We start from the raw sequence: 11,140 nt of genomic DNA, 5'->3' as shown, positions 1-11,140 counted from the left end.
TATTCATGGTATTATATTCTTGACTAATTTTGACAATTGAACAGACTATTGTGCAAGTGATGACTTACACAATGAAATGTTGCTGACATGTTTTGCAGAGATCAACCATTAGACTGAGACTTCAACAGTCAGTTTAGATCAACAAGATCTATTCACTTGGAAACTGTGCTAAATGAAGGCTAACTGTGCTAACTGTGTGCTACAAGTACTTAATCATTTGCAAAGATGTCTAAGACAATTGCAATTTGATAAATGAATGAGAAATGCAATTCTGTTGTGGACAATTGCAAAGTGGTTTGGAGATTTGTCCATGTAGTTTTGAGAATGTAATTTCTGTTTCAAGAGCCAAACCAATGGAGGAAAAACTGTAACTGACATTTTTGCAAGTGAATTTTTTGAGACTGAATTTTTGCAAGTGAATTTTTTGAGACTGAATTTTTTGAGATATCAAATTTTTTGTAACTGAATTTTCTGAATCTGGGCAGAGGTCGAAGCAGAACTGCGCCGCTGACATTCCACGGTTGTAACGCATTCCAGTGGAAATCCGGGGTAAGAGGCTGGCCATCCAACCAGCTTGCCGGTAGGCTCCAGCCTACCAGCCGGGTTTTGCTGGTCAGGCAGGTTGACACCAGCTTAGCCTGACTGGGTGACCAGCCATACCAGCTGGCCAGTGACTGACACCCCAGCCTGGCCAGCTTGGTAAACCAACTAAACCAGCCTAAGACCAGCTAAAACCAGTTAAAACCATCAACCATCCTAAGCTGGTCTAAGCTGTTTTTTTTCAGCAGGGAGTAACTTTTACTTAAAGTACATTTCAAATGAACTACTTTTTACTTCTACTTGAGTACATTTTCATATGACTACTTTTACTTCTACTTGAGTAATATTTCATCAAAGTATTGGTACTTTTACTTAAGTACAATATTTTAATACTTTTTCCACTTCTGGGCATTTATATCAAATACAAACAGCGTCAGTGTAAGTAGGGCAGGTAGTGGTAACGAAGGCTAGGTCACTGTGCACTGAATAAGTCACTTAAATTGGTAGGGAAGCATCAGCCAGGACTTTGTGAAAGGTGTCAGGAAGAGGAGGAATCTGTGGAACATGTACTTTTGAGGTGTAGGGCATGTAGATGATGAAAAATAATCTAGGGAAATTAGGAGATCAATCATTTAATTTAAAGGGGGTAATGGAAATGAGGGAGCAAGCACAAGTCAGAATAGTAGTTAAGTTATTAAGGGATATAAGGGAGGATATAATTGGGGAAAATATATGTTGTGATGGTGGCCTATTTTCTGGTTCACATTCCAGAGCAAAAGGGGGCAGTAATGCACCTATAGATGGATGCTAACCGCCGTAAAACGAAAGACGAAGAAGAGTGGAAACGGACATCTAGCCGTTAGCATTCCACTAAAGCTTGTTAGCCTCAACTGATATGTGTGGCTACTGCTAGCGTCACTGCTGGTGTCGTCGAAAAATCATATGCTGCGAATGATAGGGGGAGACATTAAAAGGCACACACAAACCGAGCCTGCTTTCCACAACATGGAGAAACAGTTGCATTTGAATCTGTTAGCTTCCAGACCTCCTATAGCTGGTGGTTTTCAGTCCAGCTCAAAAATGAAAATGGGGTGAGTTGGCGTCTTAATTACACGCTGTTATTCGTCTCGTCTTTTCTATCACGACATTATTCACAAGCACGCCAGTTTATCCTCGTTTCATAAAACAACAGGCTGGATTCGTGTTCTCACACGTAGTTTAAATAACAGTGAAACTGGCTGCGTTAGCTAAGTTAACTTGTTTTGAAAGCTACTGGATATCAAAACGCGTAATCAATATTGTTTTAGCTGACCAGATATTAGCTTATGATACAGCAATGTTAGAGCGGTTATCTGTGATAATTGATTGTATTGTGGTCACAGTAATCCCTATATGATTAGCTTTAGGTCTTCTGCAGGAATTGGGTGTATAGCATCCATTAATGTAACAAACAATAGTGGTAACAACTTCCTACAGTTAGATGCATGTAGGGTCTTCTGCTGATATCTATCACAAGTGGTTTGGCTGTTATACCGATATATATATTTTTCTCCCAGCATCTTTCTTCAGAAGATACATAGTCTTTTCTCTAGTGAAATTAACATAATATTGTTCATACTATTGTCACAATAGATTCACATGCAAAATAAATTAACATACACAAAAGTAGTTGAATAGGACACCAGCACAGAAGTCAAGGAGGTAGCAGGCTTCTGTTTTAGTCATTCGTGACATCAGGGGATTCTGGAGGTTTTGCCAAGCCAACATTGTTCTCATTATAGCCAATATAAGGTAACAACAATCAATCTACTGTAAAATAGAAATAGTGTAATAAACTTTTGTCCATAAGCTTAAACAGTCATATAATTATTGGATGAATAAAAAAAATCACTGACGATGTAAAAACAATCATGATAGTTGATGGTAGCGTTATCTGCTGTTCTGCTCCAATGACGAGTTGAGCATTATTATTTGCAGGGATGAGCTTATATGAATCTCAGTATCGGTATTGTTCTAATACTGGTCAAAATTACTGGAATGTATATCGGACAGATATAAGTGTAAAATCTATTTACAGACAGTATAAATGTAAACAAAAATCAGCAACAGCAGTTGCATAACCGAGTCATGTTGTGGGCTTGTATTGCTTCTTTGTGGGAGAAGAATATTTATGTATTTATATATTATTTTAAATGCCAAGCCGTTTTATTAACATCATCTTATTTTTGTATCTGGTAGATTTTGAGTTAGTGATATCGGTATCAGACGCGAAAAAATTGCATCATGCCATCATGGCATGAGTCAAGCCCAATTTATACTCCTGCGTAAAGTGCTCTGCGTAGGTTACGCAGAGACTCTGCGTCGACGTAGAGCCTGTCGTAGAGCCTCTGCGTCGTCTCCGACTGCACAAAATATTTTTTAAGTGTCCGTCACTCCGTCAAGGGACAACAGAGACTGCAAGGGCTGCGATTGGTCCTCAGGACAGGCCGAGATAACGCTGCTCTGTGCCGGCTCATAGTGCGCACCGAGCATCCACAGAGGCGGAGCTGACCCCCGCTGAGAACGTCGCTGCCAAACTATAAATAAGTCATATCTTAATACACACACCACATGTTTAGACTCTAAATGGCCAATTTCTCGCCTCAAATTATCTTAAAACTGCGTTCCGGGACACAGAAAAGTGAGAAACGGCCACTGTTTCAACAACAGTCTTTCTCTCTTCTTTCTTTCTCGGACGCCATTGCTCACTGTAGCCTGAAGCACAACAACATTGCGCAGTGACCCCTACTGATCGGGGGGGAAATTGCAGCGCGTATCCGTCACCACGACGCAGAAGTATGAAGGCTCGAGTGGTCTCCGTGGTGACGCAGTCGGATAACGCATTCGCAGTCGGAGAAGTATAATGTGGCCTTAACTCGATCGAGTAACTGCATCATGGCACGAGTAACTTGATCTGTCACGAGGGGTGAGTGTAGCATTCCAAAACGTAAAACTCAATTTGGTAGCTCTTTCTTTTCATGTGTGGCCATGAGTCAGTGGAATGCCCTTCCCACATAATTTATCCGATGTACAAATCCCCACACATTCTCATGCTTATCAAAGCGCTGGTTATTGAGTAAGCAAGCTTGCACACATTTCTTAGTTATGAGATTATGTATGTGTATGGGTATTAATACAAGTGTGAGTGTGGTTATTAGAGATGGGTGCATATGGGGATAGTTGGACTGTTATAGTAAAATAAGAGAGAGTGTGCTGTTGGGCTAAGCTCTGTAGTGCATTTTCATGACCTGAGGCCCGTTCCACAAAAGTAGGATTCAGATATCCAGGATGAATGATTGAGCCTGGTTCATCGAATCCAAAACAAGCGTGTCCAGGCTCAGTTGGTTCCACAAAGACCGAGCCAGGATGATCGGACACGGATTCATCAAGCCAGGTGAAACCTATCCTGGATCAGTGCGTACATACACAGCTTCCTTAAATAGACCTCGCTGTCGATCACAGATTCTCAGATTCACCATGACAACTGCGGCGTTCTTTTCGTCCTAAGAGGCTGAAATCCTCATGGAGGAAGTGAAAGACCAAATCAAAAAAGAAATGAAACACGATAATAAACCAACGAGAAAAAGCAATCGCCTGAATGCGTATGTAGTGCGGAAATACACGACAATTCCTCCGTCGAAACCGTCACATTTACGATCCAAAAAGTTATTTAACATCTCCGATAACGTAGTTGTACTTTGATAATGAGTTAAAATTGTGAGTGAAATGTGTAAATGTCACTTCCTTTAGATTGTAAAATACACTTTGTGAGTGTGACCGCGTGTGTATGCGAGCGTGTCTGTGTGCGCGCATGCGTATGAGAGTGTGTGCGTGCGTGCGTGTGTGTGCGTATATTATATACAGACCTTCTAATGTGCATTCATTCTTATGTTCTATAATATTCTTATGTTCTATAATGTTCTATAATTTACTTATGTTCTATAATATTCTTTGAATTGGTGCTTTATGTCTTTGCAGAGACAGAGTTCAGTTTTGAAAGGAGCTGATTTACTTGCTTTGATTTATCCTTATTCAATAAAGCATCGTGTTACTCTTTGATGTGTTTTTAAATTTCTATCGTGTGTAAAAATATAAAATTATTATTGATTATTTTTGAATTATTGTAATCAATGATTACAAATGTTTAGATAATGACCGTGGGTATAGTTGAATGTGAAAACATAGTGTAGTGGACAGTGGAATAACTATTAGTTTCCTTTTGTGGTGACTGCTGGCTGTGATGAGGGATGAGATTTAATAAATCCTGGAACTTGGCCTGCTCCAGACCAGGCTAAGGCCACAGGATAAATCTCCATGGTAACTTATGTCATAACATATCCTGCTTTCCCCTATCCTGCTTTTGAGGAACCAGATCAAGGATAAGTTAAGCCAGGATAAGCAACATAGCCCGGCTTAATCCCTTATCCTACTTTTGTGGAACGGGCCTCTAAACATTTGTAATCATTGATTACAATAATTCAAAAATAATTAATAATAATTTTATATTTATACACACGATAGAAATTTAAAAACACATCAAAGAGTAACACGATGCTTTATTGAATAAGGATAAATCAAAGCAAGCAAATCAGCTCCTTTCAAAACTGAACTCTGTCTCTGCAAAGACATAAAGCACCAATTCAAAGCATATTATAGAACATAAGAATATTATAGAACATAAGAATATTATAGAAAATATGAATGAATGCACATTAAAAGGTCTGTATATAATACACGCACACCGCACACGCACACACACACACACACACTCGCATACGCACGCGCGCACACACACTACACAAGCTTGCTCGCACACGCACGCTCGCACACGCACGCTCGCACACAGACACACACTCGCTCGCACACACGCACGCTCGCACACAGACACGCTCGCATATGCACGCGCTCACACACATAAAGTGTATTTTACAATCTAAAGCAGGTGAGATTTACACATTTTCACTCACAATTTCAACTCATTATCAAAGTACAACTACGTTATCGGAGATGTTAAATAACCTTTTGGATCGTAAATGTGACGGTTTCGGCGGAGGAATTGACGTGTATTTCCGCACTTATGCATTCAGGCATTCGCTTTTTCTCGTTGGTTTATTATCGTGTTTCATTTCTTTTTGATTTGGTCTTTCACTTCCTCCATGAGGATTTCAGCCTCCGAGGACGAAAAGAACGCCGCAGTTGTCATGGTGAATCTGAGAATCTGTGATCGACAGCGAGGTCTATTTAAGGAAGCTGTGTACACGCACTGATCCAGGATAGGTTTCACCTGGCTTGATGAATCCGTGTCCGATCATCCTGGCTCGGTCTTTGTGGAACCAACTGAGCCTGGACACGCTTGTTTTGGATTCGTTGAACCAGGCTCAATCATTCATCCTGGATATCTGAATCCTACTTTTGTGGAACGGGCCCCTGGTGCTCTCGTTCCCTTTTTCTGTTCTGTTTGTTTTGTCTACTTTTAGAACACTATGGCCAGCACATCATTTTTTATACTGTCATATCTCAACGATTTTAATATTGTGGTTCTTTCATCTGTCCTTAACTGCCCAGGGACTACAGGCGGAAACTAGCAAAATTCCTATAACCTGGCTCAATACATTTCTTTTTCTTGTTTTACGAGATTAATGTTTTTTGTGCATTGTCCCCGTTTTAAATAAATAAACTCCTATCCTAATTATTTGCTAATATATACAGTAAATCTTAAAAAAAAGAAAACCTCATCGTTTTCTGTTTTCCAATCAGTCTGTCAGAGTTACCAAGTTGATATGACAAACCATCCTATTGGCAACAAATCTAGCCTATAAAACATTCCTGCCATTACTCGAACATCACTTTCATTGCCAAATAAAGGCTACACAAATAACATACATGTTAACTGTGCCAGCATTGAAAAAGAAGATAATTCTTAACGGTTATTTAGTCAATGTCCTTAAAAGTATTTTTTTATTTTATAATTATACAGAGTGTGTTATCATAAATTAAAAAGATAATGTTAAATTGATACATGTAGTTAAATTACAGCATTTTTCTTGTCTCTGTGCGTTTTTCAATACAGACCTGGACGAAAGAGAGATTTCAACCCCCTGCCCTGGAGTCAGTACTTTGAAACCATTGAAGACGTCGAGGTGGAAAATGAGAATAGCAAAGATATATCCTTGTTCATAAATTCTGCATGATTTATTGATATAATTGATCACACACATTATTCAAATCAGTCATATTCAACCCTTTCCTTACTTACTGTGTCATCATCAAACTTGCCACACAACAACAATGCACAACAAAATTTAAAGAAGTAGAGGCCATTCCGATGTATTTTAACAGGCTGTTGGACACATATTTTACCTACAGAAGTAAGCAAATACATTTAATTCAATAACTTCAATATATTCTCCTCAATCAGCGGTGCGGTTTTGCGCCATCCTCTGCCCAGCGTCAATCCCCACCGGGTGCGTTACTGCAGGGCAGTGGTGCCTTGGGAGCCAGCGGTATTCATGGAAGATCACGCGGTAATCCTGAACGGACGCGAGTTCGCGAGATCACGCGATAGACTGTGATTATAAAGGAAACAGCAACACAGTTTCTTTGTTCTCCGTCATGGAAGAACTGTTGATCTGGTGTCATAAGTGATTTTATGTTTCTCCACTTCAACAATCAGACTCTCGTCGTAAATTATGACTCTCTGAGACACTCTGATCAATTGACTGTTGACCTGGTAGCACCGGTTACGATGTAATGTTGATGTGAAGTTGATAGATAGGCCATATGACCTGCGTATTGTGTGTTATTTTGAAAGGGGGTGGAAGTGTTTTACTTTGATTTGTCTGGTTCAATCTGCTCTGTTGAGCTTGACGCGACTCAACAACGGTAAAAATAGAACTGCTACCTATCGATAGCGATACGATGTGGCGAGCCACTTCTGGGATGCTGCTGAGACGTGCCACAGCGCGTCGGGTGGAAATGCTCACATTGATTAGAATGGAAGTGTTCAGCCACGGTGACCGTGCCACTGATGTCCCACTGCTGTAATGCGCCCAGTGGAAATCCAGGGTACAACAGGAAGCAACCATTTGCACAGATTTTTTTCTCCTCTGCTAATTTTGCAGTGTAGGTGAATTTCAATCAAAACAACACACCACCTAATTTCCAGTTTAACAATAGAACTACCATTTTGACCATTTTTTATGTGAGACCATGAGACACTAACATTTCCTAAATCCAACAACCACTTTCACTTCAAGATGGAAATTGTGGCACTGAGGCCATCTCACCAAGATGAAAGTCTCTGTGAGTAGTGAAAGAGCATTTACATTTTTTTAACATGGTTTTACTCTTTTCCATGTAGGCTACTGCACTTTATTTTAATTTTTGAAATGATACAATGCAGTCGCTTCATGGTAGGTGCACTGTATATTTTCCTTTTTTTTGTCCTTTGCCAATCACACCCCTGGTTATAAATAATGTAACATGTCTATTTTTTTGCCCCTTGAAGACATCACCGCGACTGCTGCTAGTTGTTTCATTTATGCATTTTTAATGTCTATATGAATCAACCAAAAACTACATTAATTAGCGGCGCCTTACTCAGGAAAGGGCTGTTTAATCAATGCCCCACTACTGTACAAAACGTGTTGATGACACGGTGAAACTTCATCATGCGCCTCGCAACTGAACTGCATTCTTACCACACGAGTGCAAAAGCCTGACTCGTCATGCTGCATGAGCCCTGACAGGAGTGGCAAGGGATGGGGAAGAGAAAGCAGTGAAATGCTTTGATATACATTATGTTAATGATTTAATGAAATTAACAGTTTTAAGGTTAAAGGGACAATGTGTAGTATTTATGGGTTTATATAACCCAAAATCCACTTTTTTATACATATTATGTGCTCCTGCATTGTCTAGTCGCTGTATAATAGTTTTTGTTTCATTTTCGTAGTGTTTCAAAAAGTCATGTAAAATAACATGGTCGCGGGCCGCGGTTGCATAGCCACTGTTAGCAGCGAGACACCATGTTTCTACTGGAGCCTGTAAGGACAAACGCGAGAGAACAAATCAAGCGTCTCTTTACTTGTAGCGGAAGTCCCGCCTCCACTCTCTCCGCTTCGTCTGCTACGGCCGCGGTAGCTCGCCCTCTCCCTCGCCTCACGAACCTCATCAATTTGACCACATTTTTCACTGTGTGAACAATTTCTACAATATTATTTTAAGAGGTTTTAGAGGATGCTGAATTCAATTCTGGGACTATCAGACATCAAAATGGTAATTGTATAACACATTTGGATAAGTTTAGAGACATTTTTTTATTTTTCGGATGAAATTAAAGGTTATTTTCATGGTGAACACAATAAACTCACATTTCAGAATCACAACAGCTCCTACTCTTAGATGTGAATGTTGATAGCCTAAATTTGTTACATTTCTTGTGTTACGGTCATGTTTTTATGCAAATAAGCTGTTGCAGCTAGCTGTTGTAACAAGCATGTTGTAAAGCAAGGGAGAATAGTCTAGTTTTTAGGGGTGCAACGGATCAAAAAACTCACGGATCGGATCATTTTTCGGATCAGCAAAAAAAAAAAATAGACAAACACTTTTGAATTATTCAGTTAAAATATATAAAATCAACTTAAAGTGCACAAGGCATAATATATTCTTTTTCAACACAATTAATGAAAAACAACTTAAAGTTGCAACATCAAAAGTAGTGGACCTCTTTATCTTCCATTCCAGACGGGTTGTTGTAAAGGCCACATTATACTTCTCCGACTGCGTTATCCGTCTGTGTCACCACGGCGACGCCTCGAGCCTATATACTTCTGCGTCGTGGTGACGGACATGCGCTGCAATTTCCCGCCCGATCAGTAGGGGTCGCTGCGCAAGATTGTTCTGCTTCAGGCTACAGTGAGCAATGGCGTCCGAGAAAGAAAGAGAGAGAAAGACTGTTGTTGTTGAAACAGTAGCCGTTTCTCACTTTTCTGTGTGACGGAACACAGTTTTAAGATAATTTGAGGCGAGAAATTGGCCATTTAGAGTCTAAACATGTGCTGTGTGTGTTAAGATATGACATATTTATAGTTTGGCAGCGGCGTTACTGCGGGGATCAGCTCCGCGTCTGTAGACGCTCGGTGCAACTGTGAGTCGGCACAGAGCAGCTTCACTCGGCCTGTCCTGAGGACCAATCGCAGCTCTTGCCGTCTCCGTTGTCCCTTGACGGAGTGACGGACACTTAAAAAATATTTTGTGCAGTCGGAGACGACGTAGAGGCTCTTCGACAGGCTCTGCGTCGGCGCAGAGTCTCTGCGTAACCTACGCAGAGCACTTTACGCAGAAGTATAAATTGGGCTTAACATGGATCAAGCACTTTCAGCATGTGTTTAAAGCCCTCGTTTTGCACAACTGAATATGGCCTCATGTCTGCACCTATAAACACACTGATAGTGTTTGTGATAGCTTTAGCCCGGTCGGATTGTGCAGCAAGGGGCTGCTTAAATGCTGCGGTGATAAGTGGTGTTTGAGCAGCTTTCGTTTTCACTCATGTCAGTGTGTCGCTTCAAATTTCTTTCTTGTGCCACAGTGCCTACACACCGTCACGGTTTTCCCCCAAAGCAGGGGATTTAAATGACGCGGGGCATTCAAGCTCCTCCGCCCGCCATGACCACGCTGTGTGTGGACTGAACATGCGCACAAGTTTTTTTTTTTCATAAATCAATCCGCGGATCATGCGTGTGCCGAACCGAAAATAATTGATCCGAACGGATCACGGACCAATGATGATCCGTTGCACCACTACTAGTTTTAAAGGACTTGAAACATTTAAAAATGTATAAATAACAAAGGCAGTAGTTTCACAAACAAGCATGTCTCCCTTAAAGCAGGAAGCTGCCGTTATTGAACTCGTAGCCCTAGCGAAGAAGCTAATCACAAAACACCAAAATGTTAAGGAACGAGAATTGTTGGTACAACATAACTGACCCTAACCCTAGCTCTCATTGACTGCACCTCTACCTAGTTGAAACAAAGTTTTGAAAAACAAGCACAACAAGTGAAGGCTGAGCCAACTCCTGTGTACGTTCAATGTAGGAGGTAAGATCCTGATGGTCAGTAAAGCTGACCGCATTGACACTCATGATGAGGCTGATATATCGGTTACATCTTACATGTTGGATGCTGTAAGTCATGGGGCTTCAACTGTTTGCATTCTTTATGATGGCACAGATGGAAAAATGGAGTGGCTCTGTTCTCAACATGAATGCAACTGCAAAGAACCTGGGTTACCAATGTTGTTCCTTTCTGGCCATGCATGGTCTTTCAGGATGTGATACCACCTCATATCCTGTTGGGAAGGGGAAGGTATCGGCTCAAGGCTATGAGAGTTGTACCTGGCAAGCTTCTCCACTATATTGGAGAGGCAGAAGCCACAGATTTACAGATCACCAAAGCAACAAGGACTTTCTTTCTGGCTCTGTACATTCAGAGGAACCCTCTGACCTTGGATGCAGCTCGGTATGACATTTACCGAATGAACACAAGGCCCCTGCTCTGAAGA

At 40.8% G+C, this 11,140-nt stretch overlaps 1 protein-coding gene across 1 annotated transcript in view; it reads left to right on the top strand.

The window, feature by feature from the left end:
* Window positions 1-1,436: 1,436 nt before the first annotated feature.
* ppme1 (protein phosphatase methylesterase 1) overlaps window positions 1,437-11,140 on the top strand; it is a gene marked incomplete at its 3' end in the record, with an annotated part of 28,942 nt that continues 19,238 nt past the window's right edge. Inside the window, exons 1-2 of the mRNA XM_083908254.1 lie at window positions 1,437-1,631; window positions 6,650-6,745. Coding sequence (XP_083764380.1) covers window positions 1,483-1,631; window positions 6,650-6,745 — 245 coding nt within the window. The 5' untranslated portion in view covers window positions 1,437-1,482. The remainder of the gene's footprint in view (window positions 1,632-6,649; window positions 6,746-11,140) is intronic.

This window comes from Microchirus variegatus, assembly GCF_963457635.1.
Source record: "Microchirus variegatus genome assembly, chromosome: 22".
NCBI classification, from domain to species: domain Eukaryota; kingdom Metazoa; phylum Chordata; class Actinopteri; order Pleuronectiformes; family Soleidae; genus Microchirus; species Microchirus variegatus.
The sequence above is the reverse complement of the archived record's forward strand: the minus strand, read 5'-3'. Positions and strand labels throughout refer to the sequence as shown.